Source organism: Rutilus rutilus, assembly GCF_951802725.1.
Source record: "Rutilus rutilus genome assembly, chromosome: 3".
NCBI lineage: Eukaryota > Metazoa > Chordata > Actinopteri > Cypriniformes > Leuciscidae > Rutilus > Rutilus rutilus.
The window spans coordinates 8,015,092-8,038,971 of NC_140211.1; the positions used below are offsets into that span (position 1 = coordinate 8,015,092).

Genomic DNA, 23,880 nt, shown 5'->3' on the forward strand with positions numbered 1-23,880 from the left:
GTGAATTCCAGGACCTCGTGACCTCCTCATGCACCTCCGGGAAGAAAGGTATTGGGGGCATCATCCAGCCGCAAGTGCTCGAGACAGGGCGGAGGGTTCCACTCCAGCCTGATGCTCGCGGCTTCCCGGAAGAGCATGGCTGTCAATTCTGGATCAGACTTGAGCAGTGCTGGCACACCCGAAGGAGGCAGCACAGCCGAGTCTTCATCTCCAGAAGACTCCAGCCCGACTTGTGATATGGCGATGGACATGGTCTCATCATCTGGAGCGCCGAATGAGACGCAGGGAGCGTCCGAAGACGGACCCGCAATCTCACTCTGAACGCTCGCGGGTTGCGGTGCGCAAGAGGGGGGTGTGGCCCGAGGAAGCATCATCGGGGCTTTGTTCCACACCGTCACCCTCAGCTCAACACTAGACAGCGATTGTGCCCATCAGAGAATGAAACGGGCCGACTGCATCCAGAAGTGCATGGGCGAGACATCTTTAAAAAGACGTGCCACATGCAAGCTCTTTTGTGAATGAGAGGAAATACTCTGCAGAATGTTGAAGCGCCCAGGGAGAAACACACACACTGATGGCAGATCACTGCACAGACTCACGGGAGAAAAGTTTGGACAAGGTGATGTACTGTTCTCTTTCTTTAAGATCTTCTCTCCAGGGTGCATTTTATTGCTTCATTGCAGAGTGCGTTTTATCTCAGCTTTTGTCTTAGCAGGAAAATCAAGTCTTACAATCTGGAAAAATGTTACATGCAGTTACAATAAACAGAGACTGAATCTTTCAAGCTTTCAAAAGCATCATAAATATGTCATAAATGTTCTTAATGGAACCGTCGAGGCCAATAAAGAACCTTTATTTGAAAGAGTGTGAGAGAAGTAGTGATGTAGCCTGTAAAAGTTTAATTATTTTTCAGGATCACACTCCTGATCCCAGTTAGATTTTTTACATGCCGTATAGCGAAATTAAATCTTTTAATTTGTGATCAGAATTTCTGTCCATACAAAACTAATATTTAGCCTACTTATTTTTCACTGATACTCTACAGTTCATCTCATGAATATCCAGTTTAGGCGGCTTGCTATTAAGCACCTTAAACGAAAAGTGACTCGATCTTGCCAACCTCCAAAGTGCGCTTTTTAAATATTTAAATTATATAAAATTCTAAGTCGCTTTCTTAAAGGGTTGAACATGGAAACACAGAAATACACATTTATCTAAAAAATCTCATTCTGATTCTTATTTAGCAGATGCTTCTTTCCAAAGCGACTTAGAAACGCTAAGTCGCTTTGGAAAGAAGCATCTGCTAAATAAGAATCAGAATGAGATTTTTTAGATAAATGTGTATTTTTGTGTTTTATCATTTCACATCTCTCACATCTTTTCAGCTCAGATCAATACTTCATGTCCATTTATGTACGTACTAAGTGTCCATGTGCAGTGTGTACATTGTCCCTGTGATTTTCCGTCATTCCTTATGTGGTAACTTGGTATGAAAAGACCACACAAGAGAGAGGAATGCAGGAGGGTAGGTTTACGAAAAACTGCTCTTATTTTACAGGATTACATCAGCACGACCTGGCTATCCCACAGAACCGAACATACTACAGCAATAGGTAATTCCCACACAACTCAAGCATATACAACCCCTAGTGGTAAAACTGGAATTGCTAAAATGAACTCAATCTACTACACCTTACTTAGGGGATTTCCAACATTTTTGGCATCTGAACCCCTTTGATCTAAAATATTACAATTTAACAGCACATTTGCATGTTCACGTGAGAAACATTTGATAGCAATTATAAATGTAAAGTGCTTTGAGTGCTGAGAAAACCTCTATAGTCAATGTAACAAATTATTATTATTATTATTATTATTAATTGTCATTATTACATATTTCAAAAGATGTGTGTCACGGATTGGCCAGGTTCATCCACCACAATCACCCAGCGATCACAGTCACCTGAATATTAATTAGTCACACCTGCACCCCTTCAATCACCACTGCTTCATAAGCACACCTCACGCACTCTTCACTGTCCGGGCTCGTTTATCCGAAGCGGACTCTAGTGCTTCTCTCTGCGAGTTTCACTACTAAACTTACCTGTGTTTACTTACCAGTTCTCTACGACGTATCCTGTCTGTTCCAGTCAATCCAGAAATCAACTCGAGTGGTGTACGAGCCGTAAGCCCTTCAGAATCATCCTGTGGTGCGTGAGTGTGTGCTGTCACCTGTCTTCGTCTACAGCCCAAGTTCATCTCCGCTCTGAAGTCTCATCCTGCCGTCCCTGCAAAGAAACAATCATCAGTCATCACGAGTTACATTCCAGAACTCCCTTCCTCTGAACTCTGATACTCACCAATATCCAGCTCGTTGATCCATCTTGACATTCTGTTGTTTCAAATAAACATTACAGCTTCACTTACCTTGTTGTCCGTCTGCTTCCGTAACAATGTGTACATTGCATTATAATATGCAATTCAATATATTATATGATGTAAACTTTTACATTTACAAATAAATTGTGCTAATTGTGCTTGAATTACAAAACATCAGTCCATCTCTTAGCTGTGGTTAAATGTCATACCATGTTTGCAGACATTTCCAAATATCTTCTGTCGAAATCCACACTTTAGGTGTATAGTACATTATTATGATAGATTTCATTGGCTTTTCATCAATTCACAATCCCCATTTGATCTTTGTCTTCCTTCTGTTGAAAATGCTTGTCATCTGTGAAAAATGCCAAAGGCTTAAATGAGTCTAAAGCTAAATCTCCTGGGTGCCTTCTGCAGAATTTGGGTTAACTGAAGAAAGACATGTTGCACAATCACTTTAAACAAGCATGATGTCAGTAGTGCGGTGCTTTAAAAGAGAGAGTCCTGCCAGATAATCCACAAACACTATCAACACACGGTAAAGTGAATTCCGGCAGCTTTACCGCTTCTATAGCCTATACTTGCACGTTGTTTGCTCGGTGGGAAATTTCACAACAATGAAGTTCACCATTGCAGCCTTTCTTTTTCTGACCTGCATGGCACTGCTGTCCACAAAAGAAGGTAAGCAGAGGCATTTTCTGCATGTCATTTGCAATATCAATTGTACTCGATAATATTAAGTCTTTATTTTTTTAAAGGATTGAAAATTGTCATGTGTCAAGTCACCTTTATTTATAAAGCACTTCATACAATACAGATTGTTAGATCAGTGATGCAAACAGAATTCAGTTCTGCTGTAAATCAGCTCTAAAGATGTGTTGAAAGAATTATTGCTCACTCTTATTTCTCTCTTTTCATGAAGTATTTGCTGCTAGACTGATGGCTCCACAGCTGCGCTGCCCGTGTGTTCGAACATATTCAGGAAAACCAATTAATCCAAAACTAATTCAGAACATAGAGACGATTCCTGCAGGAGCAAAATGCAAAAACATGCAGATCATGTGAGTGTGATATACACCAAAGATCAGTGCAATCTGGATGCATGATAGATAGGATGCATTAATCTGTTTTTTAATCGGTGTTCATTAAACCTTCTTTGTCTTACACAGTGCCACTCTGAAACAAGGACAGACCTGCCTCAATCCCAAAGATGAATGGGTGAAAAAGATTATTGAAGGATAATTTCTCATCTAAAAAATTATGTGTTGGATTTACTTAAAATATATATGCACCATTTTTGCGTCACACTTTTTAAGTAATCCCAACTTGGAATAATTTTACTTAAAATTAACAAGAAAACCTTTATTATATGTACTTAAATATTTGAGTTCACACAACATTCTTTACTTAAAAATATATGTAACGTGATAGAATCTACTAAGTAATTGCAAGTTGTTTTAACTTAACATTACTTTGTAGAATATATCAAGTTACATATATTTTTAAGTAAAGAATGTTGCGTGAACTCAAATATTTTAGTACATATAAAAAAGGTTTTCTTGTTAATTTTAAGTAAAATTATTCCAGGTTGAGATTACTTAAGAAGTGTGATGCAAAAATGGTGCATATACATTTTAAGTAAATCCAACACAGTGCAGGCCATGTGAGATCAAAATAAATCTTATTTGTTTAACTTAACATTTAAGCTCATTTATATATAAAAATAAGACAATTAAATTAGTTAACATATTTACTTAACATTTATTATTCATTTCATTATTCATGTATTCATTTAACATTATTTTTAGATCTTCAGCTTTTGCTCTGCTTACTGCACTGCTTTCAATGTCTTAAAATAAATTAAACATGCAAATCACAAACAATAAAGCATTTCACTTTATTTTTTGCCACAGGCTGCAAAGCCTGAAACCACACATCATGAAATGTACAACAAAATGGGGCAAATCGACAAATGGAAGTTCACTTCCAACAGGTCACTTTTTCACCCTTTGCAACACTTCTTAAAAGATTTACATTTTTCCAACATTTACTTTGGAACATGCAACAAACAACCAGAGAATAAAACAAGACTACAATCAAACTTTGCAAACAGCACTACTAAAAACAGATGCATTTGGCTAAACAGGTCATGTGACTCAAACATATTTTGAGTCGTAAGGGTCAGAACAACACCATCAATATCTATTATTTCAACAAAAAAGCCTGTTCTTCAGAGAGTAAACCTTTGGAGAAATTTTGCTACTGTCTAGTTCCAGCAGAATCATCTGAAAAAAATTCAAATGAGTATCTGAGCTCTTCAAAAACATAATCGGTTTTGATGAGAAAAAAAAAACCTATACGAGTGTGGATTAAAACAAAATTACGTACGCCACTGCAAAGTAGGCTACATTTTTTAAATTGAAGCGTTGAAGCATCCAGCTCCAAGAGAAGTTTCTGAAAAACCTCAAAGGTATACTTCAGATGCCTGGGATAATGGAGATTCAGTGCATAGGTCAAACCAAGGAGGACACAGCAAGCCCTGGGAACACCTTCAAGGCCTGTAAGAACTTTCACGCCCTCGATAGTGTCCTTTGGACTGTCACTTGAAGCTCCTGTCCTGGTCACAATTACTGCCATCACAAGCTGTTCAAGTCCTGTCTGTTCTTCATTGTCCTGCAACATTAAACAGCAGTGAGACTTAATTTAGATAAATTCGTTTGATCAGTGTTGTAAGATACAGATAAATCCAATCAATGATATTATGGCCTCTTGGAGAAGTAGCAAACAATAATTTTGATTTAAATTCACTCATTATATTGAAATTAAGATTGCATACGTTGAATTCTTTGATGAGATCTCCTGCATGTTCCCCAAGGAATTCTATCATGCAGCGGATGACCACCTCTCTCGTCACATCAACTGAAAACTGCTCATCCTAAAATGAATGAATGGCAATAGGTGAACAACATGACTAAGCTTTGTTTCTCCCAAGGTTTATTTTTTTGTCTCCTGAATGTTTTGTTCCTCGCTACTGTCACCCTTTGGCTTGATCAGATGGGCTTAAAACCAGTTAATATTTAGCTAATTTTACATGCGATTGCTGCACACGGTGTGCACACGGTTCAACGGCAGCACTACATATTTTTTACAGCTTTACAGTTATCAACTTCAGCCATTAATCGGTGAAAAACGTAATTTCCCATTTTGTATGAGCAACACCCAAGTTCAAAATGCGACACTACGGACATCATTAAATATAATGTTGCTCGTTTCCCATTAGCCTACAGTTAAAATAGTAACTTTAAACATACTGGCTACATGAATAGATTAGGCCTAGTTAACTTAGTTGCCTTATATTTCTAGAGCACTAGTTTTCTAGTTATTTTTAAATGACTTGCATATTACATCAAATAGACAACACAAACTATTTTTTTTTTCATATACCTTTGTCAGGAATTAATTGAAAAAAGAGCGTCGAATAGCTTTGCCTCCAGGTTGTCAGCGGGAAACTCCAGGACAGGCCTCGTGAGCATTAACTATTCAACTTCAGAGGTGAATAGTGTAACATAATCCTTCTGAAATCATTCCAATATGTTTGTTACAGTTATTTTACTTGTATAGATAATGTGTTCTTATTAGCCAATCAGATGTGGCTACGTCATTACGTAGGGATTACTTCACTGCTTGTTTACGTTTAGCATCAGAATGCTCGTAGGCTCCGGTGCGGATGGTTGTATATAAACCCATCATCGCTGGGCAAGAGCATAAAACCCCCATTGATGTAAAGTTGTGTCTTAATATGTAAAGTAAAGTTCCTGAACGTACTCTCTTTGTTGTGTGCTTCTTTACAGCTGCCCTTTTTACGTTAATCTGTGTCCTTTATTGATATTACGAGCAAATATCAAAAAAGTTGCGCAAAATATGACTTGTCTGCAGCGAGGAAACTCCGGTGCATGATGTGTGTGCTCGTGAGCTGCTTCAAGCACGTGTTTGAACAGGAAATGCTTGTAAATTGAAAACAGCTTATTTGCATCACGTTGGATTAATTCAATATTCTCTCTATTTGGAATTAATCAAAAATAATAGCTAAATCCTGAACAACAAAACTTAGTAGATTTTATTACAGTAATTTTTAAAGGGGTCATATAATGGTACATGCACTTTTACAAGTTGATTGCACTGAAATGTCTGTTGGCAGTGCCTGTACACAACCATCCTATCATGATAAAAATCCATCCAGTGGTTTTGTTTTAATCTCCTTATATGTTTGACCATCTCTGAAATCAAGCCGTTCGATATTGTGACGTCATAAGATCGTACGCCCCTCCCGCTATTGTGATTGACAGCCGTGTTTCAACACAAGACCTGCCCTGAGCAAGCTGTGACAGCCGTCGTCATAGTAGTCCGCCATTGTTGATATGCTGGAGTAGAACGGCGTCTAAGCGATTGTGGTGTTCTGTTCTTAGATGTAATAAGGAACACAGCAGTCATTTGGATGTTCCTAAATCCGAGCCGTTGAAGAAGCAGTGGCTGAGTTTTGTTTTTGAAGCTATATGCCCAAAGGATTGACGCGGGGATTCCCTCACGGGGATTCCCCACGATCGTCTGTGCTTTCATGTTTGCGCGAATCATTTCACACCAGACAGCTTCACAAACGAGAAAAAACGGATCGGTACCAACGTGTTCCTGCTGAACCTCCAGAAGATGTGAGTGTAATGTTTTATTAACCTTTATATTAGTATTTATATTAATCTTTGCGAAATTTGCAAACCTTGCTGCAGGCTTCACGATGAATGCGTCTAAGGTTTACACTCAGGGTACATTATGGCATGTTTTCTATGTACGACGTTCTCAATATAATTCATAATCCCACGTTTATAACGAATAACACGTGGTTATTGTGTTAGATACGGTCAGAGAATGTCTAATATGGTGTACCCACAGAACAGAGGGGCGGGGTGAGCAAAGCTCATTATCATTTAAAGACACATGCACTGAAACGGCGTGCTGAAAACAGAGCTGTTGTTGACCAGGTGAAATGAGTGTTTTCTTACAATACTAATGAGAATTTTTAATTAAAGTATATTACAAACTTTTAATTTAATTTGCTTTGATTTATTTACCAGTATGTTGTGACATTTAAATTGTTTTTTTAAAGATTATGTTTGTTGTTCGATGTAATAATTTTGTATTAATGTATTTTTTGGAGAGATGTTTTTTTTCAGAGATTTTTTTAAAATTAAAATATATTTTTGATTTGTTTACCGGTATGTTGTTGTGACGACCACAAAAGTGTTGTATTTGTGTTTTAAGAATCTAGCAGAAATCTAGCAGAGTATGGGTTGCGAGTTCCTCTTATGACGTCATCACCCAGTAACTGAAAAAACACGCTACCTTTGAAGAAACCCCAAATTTTTTTATTTTAACGCATTTTGAGACCGAAATAATTAAATATATACATATAGAGCACTTTAATTTACACATTTATTGGCTGTGGTGGTTAACCTGCAACTTACACTTTAAATAAATTTAAAGGCACACTGTCCCAGCCAGCAATGACACGTAGGGCCCAGATGGGTTAACTACGGGTTCCATGGGTTCTGTGTGGGCATGGGCTTTGGCTGGGTGAAATCAGCGGGTCCCATGTAGGTTTTGTAGTACGAGTCCCACATAGGAAGCCCATATGAGCTGATTACATGGGCCCCATAAGGGACAGGCATGGGCCAAGTGGGCATGGGTTTGAACTGGGAGCACATATATGGGTCTTGCATGGCATATTTATGGGCCAAGTGGGCATGGGTTTGATCTGGGAACACATATATGGGTCTTGAATGGCATATTTATGGGCCAAGTGGGCATGGGTTTGAACTGGGAATGCACATATGGGTCCTGCATAGAATTTTTATGGGCCAAGTGGGCATGGGTTTGAACTGGGAACACATATATGGGTCTTGCATGACATATTTATGGGCCAAGTGGGCATGGTTTTGATCTGGGAACACATATATGGGTCTTGAATGGCATATTTATGGGCCAAGTGGGCATGGGTTTGAACTGGGAATGCACATATGGGTCCTGCATAGAATTTTTATGGGCCAAGTGGGCATGGGTTTGAACTGGGAACACATATATGGGTCTTGCATGACATATTTATGGGCCAAGTGGGCATGGGTTTGATCTGGGAACACATATATGGGTCTTGAATGGCATATTTATGGGCCAAGTGGGCATGGGTTTGAACTGGGAATGCACATATGGGTCCTGCATAGAATTTTTATGGGCCAAGTGGGCATGGGTTTGAACTGGGAACACATATATGGGTCTTGCATGACATGTTTATGGGCCAAGTGGGCATGGGTTTGATCTGGGAACACATATATGGGTCTTGAATGGCATATTTATGGGCCGAGTGGGCATGGGTTTGAACTGGGAATGCATATATGGGTCCTGCATATAATTTTTATGAGCCAAGTGGGCATGGGTTTGAACTGGGAACACATATATGGGTCCTGCATGGTTTATTTATGGGCCAAGTGGGCATGGGTTTGAACTGGGAACACATATATGGGTCCTGCATGGTACATTTATGGGCAAAGTGGCCATGGGTTTGATCTGGGAACACATATATGGGTCCTGCATGGTACATTTATGGGCAAAGTGGGCATGGGTTTGAACTGGGATAATATATATAAAAATATATTTTTGATTTATTTACCAGTATGTTGTGACATTTAAATTGTTTTTTTAAAGATTATGTTTGTTGTTCGATGTAATAATTTTGTATTAATGTATTTTTTGGAGAGATGTTTTTTTTCAGAGATTTTTTTAAAATTAAAATATATTTTTGATTTGTTTACCGGTATGTTGTTGTGACGACCACAAAAGTGTTGTATTTGTGTTTTAAGAATATTCACAATTATTGTCTTTTATTTGAAACAAGTGATTGTATTTTTTTTTTTTTTAAAACAAGTATCCCAATTGTTTTATTTTTAATGTGAATTTTCCTGACTTAAAGTGAATTGTGTAGTCTGTAGTGTTTGCTCCAGGCCAGTAGGGGCAGTGTAGAGTGACGAGTTACTGTAGCTGCGTGAGTTGCGCGGGTTTTTCATTACTGCAGAGAGCTCGAAACTGATAACACTGTCTCCTCGTTTCTCTCCTGTTTTACAGGTGGGTAATTGTATAAAAACACATCAGAAGTAGCATTTATCTATGCTGAAATGTATGTGAGATATGAGTGAACTGTTTTTAGTGAAATGAGTTTCGTTAGGGTCTGTTTTTGATTTAGTTTGAAATGAGTTGAAACGAGAGGGCAAAGTCCAACAGAGTAACGGTCGAGAGACATTACTAGAGAGCAAGTCAGCTCAACACACACTTTCCCCGTGTATATATATGTACATGAAGATATTTTTTTGAGCTTGTAATGTTAACAGATATGTTTAGCTCACTGTATGTCAGTTTCCCACCATCTGTTGGAAATGTTTTTTTGCTCAATGAGTTTATACAAAAATGTTTACAGTTTAAAACGAGGTTAAAAGTTACACTTTAATCACTTTATGAGTTCTGAGCATGATTTTGCAGTACTGTATTAACATGATACTGATAAAATACTGTGAATGGAAGTATTCCTAAAAAAAAGCTGGTGAATATTACCATTGTCTTTACATTTCATTTTGATAAATAGTGTAAAATACAAGCATGAAGAGTAAGTGAACATGCATTTGGTGGAAAGAGGTTTATTTTAATATGGATTTTGCATTGACATGGACACTGAAAATTCATTGTAATGTTAAAAAGACACTGAACATATAATATGTGAAACATACAATGATACTTAACAATAGAGATGTGATTGCTGAAGAAAATTCAGAAAATAAATTACTGCAGAGAGCTCGAAACTGATAACACTGTCTCCTCGTTTCTCTCCTGTTTTACAGGAATTAATCTGTTATCCACGGTGCCGTTGCTACGGTACCTGTTACATTGTGACATTTAAATTGTTTTTTAAAGATAATTTTTGTTGTTCAATTTAACAATATATTTCTTGCAGTTCAAAGCGTCAAGTGTCTTGTATTTATCTTGGACTTATATTCATTCCTCATTTTTAGTTTTTCTTAGATTGTTTCCTTAAACCACTTGGCATGGTTGGGCTTAGATAGGCCTTGCATGAATTGCCCAGTTAGGACCCACATAAGATCCTTACAGAGCCCACTTTAAGCCCATAGGGGCATTCACGGTTGAATCCTGGTGCAAGCCCACTTTAAACCCCTTTAGGCAGGTGGGGCCCAAATGGGTCTGACATGAATTACCCAGTTAAGACCCACATAAGACCATTACAGGTCCCACTTAAAACCCATCTGGGCATCCACGGCTGGCCCCCGTGTGGATCCCGGGTGCAAGCCCATTTTAAACGCCCTTTAAGCAGGTGGGGCCCAAATGGGTCTGTCATGAATTGCCCAGTTACGATCCCACATAACACCCTTATAGATCCCTTTTAAAGCCCATCTGGGCATCAACGGCTGGATCCTGGGTGCAAACCCACTTTAAACCCCTTTGGGTAGGTGGGGCCCCAATGGGTCTGGCATGAATTGCCCAGTTAGGACCCACATAAGACTCTTACAGAGCCCATTTAAAGCCCATCTGGGTAGCCATGGTTGGATCCCGGGTGCAAGCCCACTTTAGACCCATTTGGGCAGGTGGGGCCCAAATGGGTCTGACATGAATTGCCCAATTAAGACCCATGCAGTACCCTTACAGGTCCCACTTTTAGTATGTCTGGGCTTCCACGGCTTGCCCCAATATGGATCCCGGGTGCAAGCCCATAATGGGGCCCACATTTGCTGCCCATGAAGCCCTCATCTGGGCCCCACATGTCATTGCTGGCTGGGGTGTAGCTTTTCAACCTTCATAATATATTTCCAAGACCCTTGTGATGGTACATCGACTTACAATAGGTTGAATGACACGTCTGCCATAGCCTGACGGGGTCTGCATCGCTTTTACTGGCACTATGTAACTTCGGGGTTTGGGTAGTAGCCCGAGCACAAAAAGAACTACAAAATTCGACTGCTTTACGGCATACGTCACTTCCCCCACCACTTCCTCAAATTTGGACGTGAGAGGCCAACCAGCGTTTGTTTTAGGCTTTCATGCGTATGTTTTTGTCATGGGGGCTGTTTACACCTGGCCACTTCATGCGTTTTCTCAGATCGGATAGCTATCCGATCGTGAAAAGACCAGGTGTAAATGCCCTCCGAAACGCATTCAAGACGGATTTGAATCCGATCGCTCAAACCACTTCAGGAGGAGGTCTGAGACGCATTCCAGACGAAACTGGACAAGTGTAAATGCATCTGGTTGTTGAAACCATATGTAAATTGTACTCCTCCCAAAAATGCTAAAAAAATAAATAAAATAAAAAACGTGTGAGAGCGTGTTATAGGCTATATGTTATAGACAGATATGACGACGCTACTGGAACACGCATCACCGCAACTGAGCATATTCATCAAGCCAACGTGCAAACTATCGCAAATCAAACTGAAAGTAAGTCGCAGACGCTTAACACACAATCATCATCATTAAAAGTAAAGAAATGAAATTATCTTACCAGCGCTGTTACTGCTCTCTCTTATTGCGGTCTTTGATTTTGAAATTTAAGCCTATGATAAATAAAATGCAGTTCATATCTGTTGCTTTCGGTGACGTGCACTCCATTAAATCTGCATATAGCGCGGGAATCGCAAAAACATTATGTGACCAGGTGTAAATGGAATCGTTTTGATAAATCAGATAGTTATCCGATCTGAGAAAACGCATGAAGTGGCCAGTAAATAAATCTCTTATTTGTAAACTTGTTTGCATTCTATATTGTATGTTGTTGCGCTTGCTTGTAGTATGTTTTTTTTACATGCTGTTCATTCATTTATTGCTGATAATTAGACCAGTCCAATAATTTCCACATATATCTAGCTAGCTTTCGATTATCAGAGCTGTTAACAGACTTGCTAACAAACACTCGTTTCTCTTACGTGTTTTTTGCATTGTTTTATTGCCTTGCCTCACGAACTAGTTTGCCAGCTGAACTCAGGTGTTGTGAGGTGTATTTATCACGTAGTGAGGGATATCAGACGACGCTGTTGACGTTGATTCTTGCAATTATCATGAGAACAGTTTTCAATATCTCACATAATTATCAGGACATAAATAAGCCTAGAGGTTGTAAATAGTGTAAACGAGCACAATTTGCAAACTGTTATAAATTGCAATAATCATGTCTTCGGAGTCTATCTGTGCCTGTTCCATGTCCGACGCAGGTACCGGTGTACAGGGTGGGAGGTGGGGGGGTGGAGGGGTATTTACGACAGTGCAAGTATTCCACAGCGCCTCTAGGGGTCGCTGTTTGACAAAAACACAATTCCTACACAGTGTGCCTTTAAGGCAAAAAACTCTTGAAAAAGCAAGAAATTAATTTTGTTAAAGTTTACATATTAAATTTCATGAAATCTACAAACCCACAGAATGACTTTTTACAGGCTACATTAACAAACATGTATAGGCTACAAACGTTTTCATACATACTTGTAAGTAACATGTTTCTAATTGTTGAAAATTCGCAGTAATTCTGAAATTCAGTTTAAAAGTTAATTTCTTGACCAAAAATGCAATAAATCAGTGTACCTTAAGTTAAAAAAGTTAAGCTTACCTCTTTTCAGTGTCTTTATCACGTTGCGTTTCAGAAAATCTTCACCCACTAACACAATAAACAAGTGTTTATTAATGTTAAAATCTAATATTTTACTAAATTTATAGAAAGTTAAGCTTAGCTTTTCACCGTCTTCACGTGTGCTTCTTAAAATGTTTTGCTAGATTTACTTAATTTTGACGCAGTTGTTATAGTAGTTGATTTGACTTTTTTTTTTTTAATTTTATGCATACATTTAAGGTCACCTGGTAACTTATATTTTTGTGTTACACACATTATATATTTTAAGTAGAGGTTGAAAAGCTATGAAAACTACGTTTTTTGGGTTTAATCTAATTACTTTTATAAGTAATGGTTGTTCAGCCGATTAATCGTTTTTTAGAGTGTATGTTTATATGCAAAAGATTATGGTGTTTAATGGTAATGGTTATGGTTATTAGAGATCTGTGAAAAATGCATGTGTTCAATGCAAACATACATGTATCTGTCACACGGGAGAAGAGAGGACCCAAGAGCGATAGCAGGTAAACAGTCTCTTTAATGAAAAGAAGACAATGAGCCACAGATGGGCTTTCAAACAGAAAAGTTCTCTTTGATAATTGTAACAGAACAGCAGTAAACCCTGGGCTGGGTGAGCAGGTCCTTGAGAGTTCTCAGTGCGAAACTGGCAGTAGCTGACAGATGAGGCACCAGAGCGATCACAGCCTTCAACAGCAGGGTAACTGGACAAAGCACAGGTTTAGCAAACATAGCCAGAGAAAGTCGATTTGACTTTACCGCATCAAACAGGACAAGACAAAACAAGGAGAAACCTTGGTCAAAGCACTGACGCATACGTATCCATAGATAATAATCTGGCAGAGGAGAGAAGAGAGAAGGGAACTAGAAGTAGAAAAGCTAATCAGAGAGAAAGAGGGGACAGGTGTGTAAAAGATGAGTGTAATGGCAACAGGTAATCAGAAACAGCTGAGTAGAATGAAGGTGCGTGTGAATGGGAGTGTAACCAGGGTGTGTGTGTATGTGTGAGTGTGACCAGAAGAGGGAGAAAAAGATAGAGAAGGATACCAGGTCATGACAGTATCGTCTCCCATTGCAAAAATGTCAATACAACTCTGTTTGGATGCATGACTTGCTCATTAAAAGTGATGAATAGATAAACATTATGACTAAGCAAATGTATGAAAGCTTGCATGATGGCAAATGGCATGGCAAATTTTCGGTTTCACTTCATTTCAATAGTCCACTTTAGACATTCTACTAACTACAAATAACTTTGCAACCACATGTCAACTAACTCTCATTAGAGTATTAATGTAATGGTTAGGTATTAGGGTTCGGGTTAGTAGAATAAGTTGAATTGTAGTTGCCAAGTTACTTATAAGGATTGCTAATGTGACGTCATCATGACATATTCCCAGTGGTGAACGCAAAGCATTTTGGGAATCCGCGGCACAAACATAAGGCGCCAAACTTCATTGCATGGAGGGAAGAACGCAGTGTTCAAGATGCCTGCATTTTGTAGGATTATATTCTGTTTTTCACGCTAATTTTTCATTATTTTCATGCCAGAACACTTGCCTGCTATGCCAGCCTGGCCAAACATACCCATAATTCTTTGCGTTCTGAAGAGGTTGCCGCCCATTTGGTCACATGTCTTAGCGATCTCTATAGTCACTAGAATGTCTTTTGGGGGCCAACAAAATAAAGTGTTAGCCATGGGCGTCGGAACCATTGTATATGGGTGGGACAGGACCCACCCACTTTTTAAGATCAATGATATTATACCCACTCACTTTTACCGTCTCTAATTCAGCGCATTTGTCTGTTCGCTTTTCAGAGCGTCGTCAGTCAAATCCATTCCACTTGAGGAATTAAATTAAATATTTTTTTTTATTAAAATTAATAAATTAAACTCCATTTCCGCTGAATCGCTACATTATATTTCTCAACGAGCCGCAACTGACGAAAGTAACCGCCCGTTGTACCTTTCCAGTCAAATATTGCGTTGCAAACATCAATAACAGCTTTAAGTTGTCATTGCTGGCAAATTACCATATTAGGGGGATATTCCACGGATAGCTGTGCATTTAATGCACGACGTGGAGGCAAAGAACCGCCCGACGTTAAGTGGAGTTTAGTTTAGGCCTACTTGTTTAATTAAAAGGCACCAGAATGAAATGGTATTTACTCCAGTAACATTTTTCTGGGGGAGGACCCACCCACTTTTTTTTTTCTTCCGACGCCAATGGTGTTAGCAGATATTAAGCAGACAGTCTACTAATACTCTAATGACAGTTAGTTGACATGTAGTTGCAAAGTTACTTTTAGTTAGTATATATATATATATATATGTATATATATATATATATATATATATATATATATATATACTGAATAAAGTGTAAGGCAATGATTTGTGATAATTATTGCAGCACTTAATTAATAAATTCCACAAATAACATTTATGAAATGAATAATTTCCAAAGAAAGTCATATGGGTTTGAATCTACATGAGTAAATTATTACAATGTTTATTTTGTGGTAATCTATTACTTAAACATGTTTTGAGAGCTGATATTATTTATATTTTGATGCCTGGGAAAATTGTGATTTCATAATACATAATGAATGATGCAAGAATCATAATTTTTACTCTTGCATATCTTCCACTAGTGAGAATTTGAAGGGTCATCTACTGCAAGAAAGGGACACCTGCTGCAGAGACCATCTTAGTCCAGAAGGTGGTTCACAGAGAGACTCCTGCAGTGCAAGGTTTTCCTGAAGCTCAGTTAGCTCTGATTAAAGAGAAGCAGCACTAGCCCATGGGCAGATTTTCAGGGCTTCAGTTGAAAATTCTGCAATGTTTTTGACAAGGAATGGATTTTAGTAAGACTTGTTTTCCCAGAGGGAAATCTCAAAAGCGAGTTTGGAAATTTTCAATCAGCTTGTCCAGGAATTCAGCATGATTGTGATGGTGATGTGTTCCTGCTGTTTGATTCAAAAGCTTTGGGAAGTGAAACAGGTCCAGCTGTAAGTCACACTTGATGCTCCAGTGTCCACACACAAACGCTCCAGTGTCTCTTCTGAAAGGCACAGACAGCTGAATGTGAGGTTACACACTGTGTTATTTTTACCTTTGTAAAGTTACCTGTGTTATTTTTATCATTGAGATGAAAGGTAATGTCAGATAGAAATGCAACAATTGCCATTTTTTCTTCATTCTGCATGAATTCCACGAATTGTTTTGCTTTTGCACTCTTCTGATCCAGCAGAAAGGTTTCCAACTCTTTCCGTAATGTCCAAAAGCGCTCCAGTACCTTGCCTTCACTAAGTCACCGGACATTGTTGTGGAGGAGCAAATCATCAAATTCTGCAATCACCTCTGTTAGGAATGAGCGCAACAAGCGATGCTGCATAGCAGATGATGCCCTCAAAAAGTTCTCAAGTCTCATTACTGTTGTCATGACCTCTGCATACTTTTCTTCAAGACTGGCACACAAAACCATCTAATGAATTATGCAATGATATGCTATGAGGTCAGGGTGATGAGCTCTCAAGCGTGCCACTAATCCCCTCTCTCTTCCAGTCATACATGGAGCTCCATCAGTAGCAATGGAAATAACATGCTTCAGGTCTATCTCTCTGTCTCTCAACATCTGCATCAGTGCTTCATAAATATCATCCCCTTGTTACGGTTCATGAATCCAATGTCTCCCTCTTGTGTGTTTGTGTTTGTGTGTTTGTGTGTGTGTGTGTGTGTGTGGGCTTGGTATCCAATCTCAGGTTGATTATTAGCGCCAGCTGTAATCACTTCCCTCTCCCTTTATATGTTCAGTGATCACTGTCTCATGTTGTCAGATCGTTGTGGCTTCACCGGTGTCGTGTCCTGTTCCAGTGTCCTTCTCTCACCTTCCTTGTGTGGATTATCTTTGTAGTGCATCATCTTCGTTTGGATTCTTTGTTCCCTGGATTCCTGAGCACACCGATCACTGCATGCCATCACCGGGTTGCCCGTCGAAGTCCCTGCGTCATATTTCACCTGAGTGTTTGTCCTCTGACCTGTTGTCTTATTCTATGAAGATCTAATAAACAGTTTTACTTGCATTTTGCATCCGTCTCTGTATCATTACAGAACGATCTGACCACATCATGGATGCAGCAAGTTCAACCAGTTTGAGTGAATTCATTTCACACAGTATCACAAGAATGGATCAGCAAGAAGAGAGCATCTCTAACACAGGTCGGGCGGTACAAGCACTTGTTGGCTCATTTGCTCATTGCAGCTCATTGCAGCTCCTGCTGCGCCACCCACAACGCCCGTTCAACCCACCCCGCCAGAGCCGGATTCCCAGCCAGAGCCACGACTGTACATTGGGTTATTCAGGTAAACCTGACTACTGCAGAGCCTTTCTCACTAGATGCAGTATTACAGTTTGTTCAGCGCTGTGATGGCGGTGGGGACAAAACTTTTTTTGAAATAGGCTTTAGTCCAGGTTAGTGCTCTGTATCTGTGACCGGCTGGGAGTAGTGTGAAGAATTTATTCAGGGGATGGTCTGTGTCAGCTGCTATTGTGCGTGCTAGGCGTGTGATGGCTGTGTCATTCATGACTGATAGGCTGGGTGTGGGGAGATTAATAATCTTGGAGGCAATATGTGTGATTTTAGTGAGTTTGTTTTTGCAGGTGGCAGTTAACATTGTGTAGAAACAGTACAGGGTTGAGCAGTACAGCAGGGTGGGTTCAATGATGCTTTTGTAAAGTAGGAGCAGGAGGTGAGGGGCAACAGAGAGGTCTTTCAGTTTGCGTATTACATGTAGTCTTTGTTGTGCACGTTTCTGGATGGCAGTGACATGTTTCTTAAAGTTTACTTTATTATCTATAATGAGTCCCAGGTATTTAAAGCTGCTGACCTGTTTGATTGGTTGACCGTAGATGTAGGTATGGTTCAGTCCAGGTGGTGATTTGGATGTGTACATGACCAACTCTTTTATTTTGTCTGTGTTTAGTTGGAGGTAATTGTCCTGACACCACTGTGAAAACTGTAAAATTGAATCCTGATATACTGTGATGGAGTTGTTGTTGTTGTTGTTGTTGTTGTTGTTGTTGTTGTTGAGTAATCCAACTATGGCATTGTCATCAGCGTATTTGTAGTAAATAGTGACGGGTGATGGGCTATTACAGTCGTTGGTGTACAGGGTGTAGAGGAAGGGGCTGAGAACACAGCCCTGTGGGGCACCAGTGTTGGTGATGATGGTTGATGATGTTGTTGAGCCAATTCTAATGGTCTGCGGTCTGTTGCTGAGGAAGTTATGGATCCAGTGAATGAGAGGTGGGGGAATGTTGAGGTGATGTGATTTCTTGATGAGCTGGTGGCATTGAATTGTGTTGAAAGCAGAACTGAAATCAATGAAGAGGACTGATGCAAAGTTTCCAGATGTCTGTAGGTGTTGAAGAATAGGATGGAGAAGGCATGCCACTGCGTCCTCCGTACTTCGTCTGGGTCTGTATGCAAATTGATGTGGGTCCAGGTGTTGTCTGACGGTTGGCAAGATGAGGTGGAGAATTATTTTTTCCAAACATTTCATGATTATGGGTGTGAGTGCAATTGGTTGATAGTTGTTAGGCTCTGAAGGGCGGGGTTTCTTTGGGATAGGTGCAATGGTTGAGGTTTTCCAGAGGGTGGGTATTGAGGCTGTCCTATATGATTCCCAGAAGATGGTGTGGAAAATGGGAGAGAGCTCCATGGCACAGAGCTTAAGCACCCTTGCTGGGATGCCGTCTGGCCCTGTTGCCTTGCCAGGTTTGCACCTGGCCAGCTGCTGTCGGACATCCTCCTCTGTGAAGGGGGGGTGTGTGGGGTCTTGGCGGGGGAGGGCGCTGAGCAAGTCCTCACATGTGGTAGAGTAGTCATGGGTGTCAATCCGAGCAAAAAAGTTATTTAGGGTGTTGCAAAGGTTAATGGGTCTGATGCTGTGATGTGGTTCTGTTTTTGTTCCTGTCCAGTTAGTTTTTTGACTCTTTGAAAAGCTTGTTTTGTGTTCATGTTACTGAATTCCTGCTCCATTTTATCTTTATATTTCATTTTGGCTTTGGTGATTGTCGGTTTTTTTTTTGTCTGTCTGTTGAGTAGTTTGAGAGTGACCCAGTCCTTCTGCTTGAAAGCTTTTTGTTTTTGTTTGAGAGTGAGCTTGATATGGAGGGTGATCCAGGGCTTAGAATTTGGGTATCTGGTGATGATTTTTGTCGGAATAGTTGTGGTGATGCAGATCTTTATGTAGTCCGTTATTAGTGAAATCCGCTCATCCAAACCCCCGAAAAACATCCCAGTCGGTGCAGGCGAGAGAGCCCTGCAACTGTGTAATTGCGTCCTCCAACCATTGGGTGATGCTGTGCGTTTGTGGCTTGATGCATTTCAGTTCCGGTTTGTATTGCGGGAGGATGAACACGACATTGTGGTCAGAGAAGCCGAGTGGAGGGTGAGCCCGAGCGCTGAAGGCATCAGTTATATTACCATAACACAAGTCCAGAGTGTTCTCTTTTCTTGTGGGAACATCCACGTACTGTTGGAAGGACGGTAGTACATCGCCGAGGATGCATTTATTAAAGTCCCCTAAAATAAACGCCGGTGCCTCTGGGTACTTGGCTAGCATGGAGTTAGCCACCTCGGCTAATATCTCCGCGGCTGCCTTGATGTTAGCACTAGGAGGGATGTACGTACAGGTGACAACCACAGCGGGGAATTCCCCCGGGAGGTAAAAGGGACGCAAGGACAGGGTCAGCATCTCCATGTCTGGTGTGCAGGCCCTATTATGGACTTTGTTCTCACACCACCTGTTGTTAATGTAGACACAGACCCCGCCACCTCTCCCCTTGCCTGACTGGCTAGTTCTGTCGGCCCTTATGATGGTGAAATGATCAAGACTGACCTCAGTGTCTGGAGTATCCTCGTCCGGCCAGGATTCAGTCGATGATAACGGCGTCTTTGAAGGCTCTCTCCGTAAGGTACTTGGCATGCAGCAGGTCCATTTTATTCCGGAGGGAGCGGACATTCACCAATATGATGGAGGGGAGAGGGGGTCTGAAGGGACGCTTCTGAAGTCTGGTTCGCACTCCGCCTCGTCTGCCTCTTCGCCTCAGTTTTACCTCTGGCGGTAGTGAGATCGCAGGCTTCTGTTTGAGCCGGATGGAGGACCGTAGCTGTAAAAGATCCTCACGGCTATAGGTGAGTAGTCCTTGGTTGCTGGTTTCGCTTGATTCTAGTGCCAGCACCGAGTGGATGCTAATAGTCCAAAAGTGCGATTCCGATTGCTTTGTAGAGATCAAACATTGTAGACAGACGAGACTTAACAATAGACAGGAGACAGATTTTCACAAAAGACTTCACAATAGCACGAGACGCTAGACAGTTATACAACCAAAACAAGCGAGAGACATGAGACCGCTATGGATCACAGACAGAAAGTGTGTCGTTGCAGCAGAGCATGTGCCGGAAGTCACTAGTGAACTAGTGAAATAATATTATCATTATAAGTAATTATTTTGAAAATTATAATAATATTTAGCAGTAATGTATCAATATAGATATTACTGTATAATTAATTACAGCAGAAGCAGACCAAATGTCAAAATACAGTAAAAATACAGTAAAGTACTGTTTTGTTGTTTACAGCGCTGATCTTGTGTACTGTAAAGTAAATTACGGTACAGTTACTGTAAATCAAAATACAGTAACTTGCTGTCAACTTTGCTGCCTGTACTGTAAAAATACAAGAAAATCGTTAACAGGATAGATAGATAGATAGATAGATAGATAGATAGATAGATAGATAGATAGATAGATAGATAGATAGATAGATTTTACTAAATAAATTATAATATTCAGATAATACTATAATTGTACACTATATACACTATGTAATATTTTGGGCTATTAAAGAAATGTTCCACCTGTTGTAAGCAGACAAATATGAATCACACATGACTTTTGGTTAAAGCTTTGGTAAACACAGCTTGGGACTCCAGGGGGATTTTGACCGTGGTAACCTGGAGAACATGAGATGTGTCCAGATGACACACGGCTGATAGACATGTGAACAGATACAAGCCACATATTTACACACAAGCCTTCACATGCACATGAAGAGACACACAAACACACACAACGGTTAAAGGGGAAGTGGAATAAAATCACCACTTTGTATCACGAGGCCTTTGAAATCATAATATATAAGGCCGTACAGCAGCAGCACAAATAACGGCATCTGATCTCGAGTGTTCACTCACAAATCAACAGCAGAAGCTTCACCCATCATGAACGTCTTCCTGATGTTAACCGTTATTGTAGCCAGCATCGTTCTGTCCGGTGGTAAGCTTCACATTCATTATCTGTCTATTATACTTTGCTTCAATCTCTAAAAATTTGCTGGTTTTTGCTGGCCATGTCAAATATCTCCATCAGGACAAATATGGAATATTATTTCTAAACAATACTCTCTTACAATGTGCGTATGTAGTTTCATTGGAAATGAACATCAGCATTTCAGCATTTTCCTTGGAGCTTGCTTCACATTCCTCAAAGCCATTTCACACTGTTATTTTATAAATCCCTTTTTGCACAAGATTAAAAGACCACATGTGAGTTAAGAGTTGTGCAACTGATGTTGGTCACACTTTGCTTATTTGGCCTTCCAGCCTTGCTAACCGTTGTCTATTTTTCCTCAGCTGTGCAGCCTCTTGGCGCAGGTTACAACAGCCGCTGCATGTGTCTGAAGCTGGAGTCCAGGATCATCCCGCCGGATAACCTGCGGCGTGTGGAGATCCTGCCTAGAGGCCCTCACTGCAAGACTACTGAGGTTATGTAAGTACTTCCTCACGGAGTCATGCGTCTTCCTGAAATATTTCCATTTAGTTAGGTATAGGATGTTGTAAATGTTTGAGGGTTTTTGTCGTAACTGAAAATTGCACAAGCTTGAATTTTATTAGCTGATCATTTATTTTCATAAATTTTCACATAGGGCTTGAATATGAAAATAGAGCCACAAATTCTAATCAGCATAACCATAAAACTTAATAAACATTAACTTTTAAGATTTTTAATGTTTTGAAAGAAGTCTCTTCTGCTCACCAAGGCTGCATTTATTTGAGCAAAAAATTGTGAAATATATAACAATTTAAAGTAACTGTTTTCTATTTTTATAGATTTTAAACTATCGATTTTGAAAACAGTTGTGCTGCTTATAATATTTTTGGGAAATCCATAATACATTTTTACAAAGATTCTTTGCTAAATATAAAGTAAAAAAATAATAATAATAATAATTTATTTGAAATAAAAATATTTTGTGAAATTCTTAATGTCTTTACACTCTTGATTGTAAATTATTACATTGTTTAAATTAATACATTTTAAGATAACTGTAATTTTTGTACATGTACATTTCTGAAATACATAACTTAGACAGATCTGATAACAATTGATTCATTTAATGTGTCCATGTTGAATAAAAGTATCTTGCCGACCCAAATCTTTGAAACAGTACTGTATCTTCTACATAAATCTTTTTCTTTTCTTTTCAGTGCTGGTTTATCAAGTGGAGAAAAGATCTGTCTAAACCCCAGGACACCATGGGTTAAAAGACTCATTCTCTTTATTGAGAAAAAAGAGCGAGTGGCCAAGAAAGCGTAGAAGACATTTATGTTGTGACTAATATTGCTTCTATCATTCTCACTACTCACAAGGCACCTTAGCTCACTGTGTTTTGGAAAAGAGCACTTAAATGCCAGTTCTTGCAAAATAAGAGTTTTGTATTCTTGCATTCTGAGCCCCTCATTTTGAAAGATATTTGTTTGTCCTGTCTAATGATTTCAAGACACCATGAACCCAATGATGTGCTACACCAAAGACACAGTCTGTTACACTGCATATATTCATTGTTTTCATTGTATACTGATGCAATCAGTTTTCAGTGTTGTTCGTTGAAAAGTATAAAAGTTGTGGAATATATGGATGATGTTTTTTAATAAATCATTTCTTTTATCAAATCAATTCTGCTCACTTTTCTTGAACTTGTAAGGTCTCCAACTCCCCTGGTAGTCTCTTGCAATGTAATTTGTCCAACTTTGTAATTTGTAATTTGTCTTAGCTGTCAGCCCCAATACACTTACACAGGTCATATCAGTTATGAATTCCTCAAGATGCTTTCTCAACACATTTCCCGCTAATTTCTCAAAACAGTCATGACTATTACCAGACATCCTGAATATCGTTAATTATTCCCTACGGCAAGGAGTTTTTCCTCAAATTTTTAAAACTGAATTTGTTCTTCTGTGCTCAGTATACAGACCAATCTCTAATCTTCCATTTCTTATTAAAAATAGTATAAATTTCTTGCTTCCTTACAAACCACAGAACAGAAAAGGCCTTGATGAAGGTTTTAAACAATCTGCAAGTTATTCAGGACTTGTTCTTTTAGATCTGACTGCAGCTTTTCAGACCGTTGATCATGAGATTCTACTCGACTGAACCGAGTCTGTCAGGTCCAGTCTTAGACTTGTTCAGATCCTACTTAAGAAGCAGGGAATACTATGTTACACCTCTAGATGTTGTGTCATATATTGTGGCGTTCCTCAAGGCTCAATTTTGTGCCCTCTATTATTTATAATAGCAATACATTATAACAATATAATTGTGGATGTCACGGAACTTTCTACTTCTGAACAACTATAATCTTTATAATGATGATGAATCACTCATGTTTTGTACTTCTGTCTAAGTTCCTTTGGATAATAAAAGCATCTGGT

General features: G+C 39.4%; 1 protein-coding gene and 1 long non-coding RNA gene across 2 annotated transcripts; both read left to right on the forward strand.

The window, feature by feature from the left end:
• Window positions 1-2,879: 2,879 nt before the first annotated feature.
• Window positions 2,880-3,734, forward strand: LOC311288132. The gene is made up of 3 exons (XR_014626888.1): window positions 2,880-3,060; window positions 3,302-3,440; window positions 3,549-3,734. It is a non-coding gene; the product is annotated as an uncharacterized lncRNA (long non-coding RNA).
• Window positions 3,735-21,328: 17,594 nt separating this feature from the next.
• LOC311288050 (interleukin-8-like) lies at window positions 21,329-23,125 on the forward strand. Its single transcript, XM_084405253.1, has 3 exons — window positions 21,329-21,445; window positions 21,802-21,937; window positions 22,657-23,125. Exons 1-3 carry the CDS (start codon window positions 21,391-21,393, stop codon window positions 22,763-22,765), a joined length of 300 nt encoding a protein of 99 aa, XP_084261379.1. The 5' UTR covers window positions 21,329-21,390; the 3' UTR covers window positions 22,766-23,125.
• Window positions 23,126-23,880: the final 755 nt, after the last annotated feature.

What these genes read in the sequence shown, in the direction of transcription:
- LOC311288050 (XM_084405253.1), top strand. Translation starts at nt 21,391, where the DNA reads ATGAACGTCTTCCTGATGTTAACCGTTATTGTAGCCAGCATCGTTCTG. An exon ending in CAGCATCGTTCTGTCCGGTG is followed by an intron (nt 21,446 to 21,801) that starts GTAAGCTTCACA and finishes ATTTTTCCTCAG; the next exon opens with CTGTGCAGCCTCTTGGCGCA. An exon ending in TGCAAGACTACTGAGGTTAT is followed by an intron (nt 21,938 to 22,656) that starts GTAAGTACTTCC and finishes TTTTCTTTTCAG; the next exon opens with TGCTGGTTTATCAAGTGGAG.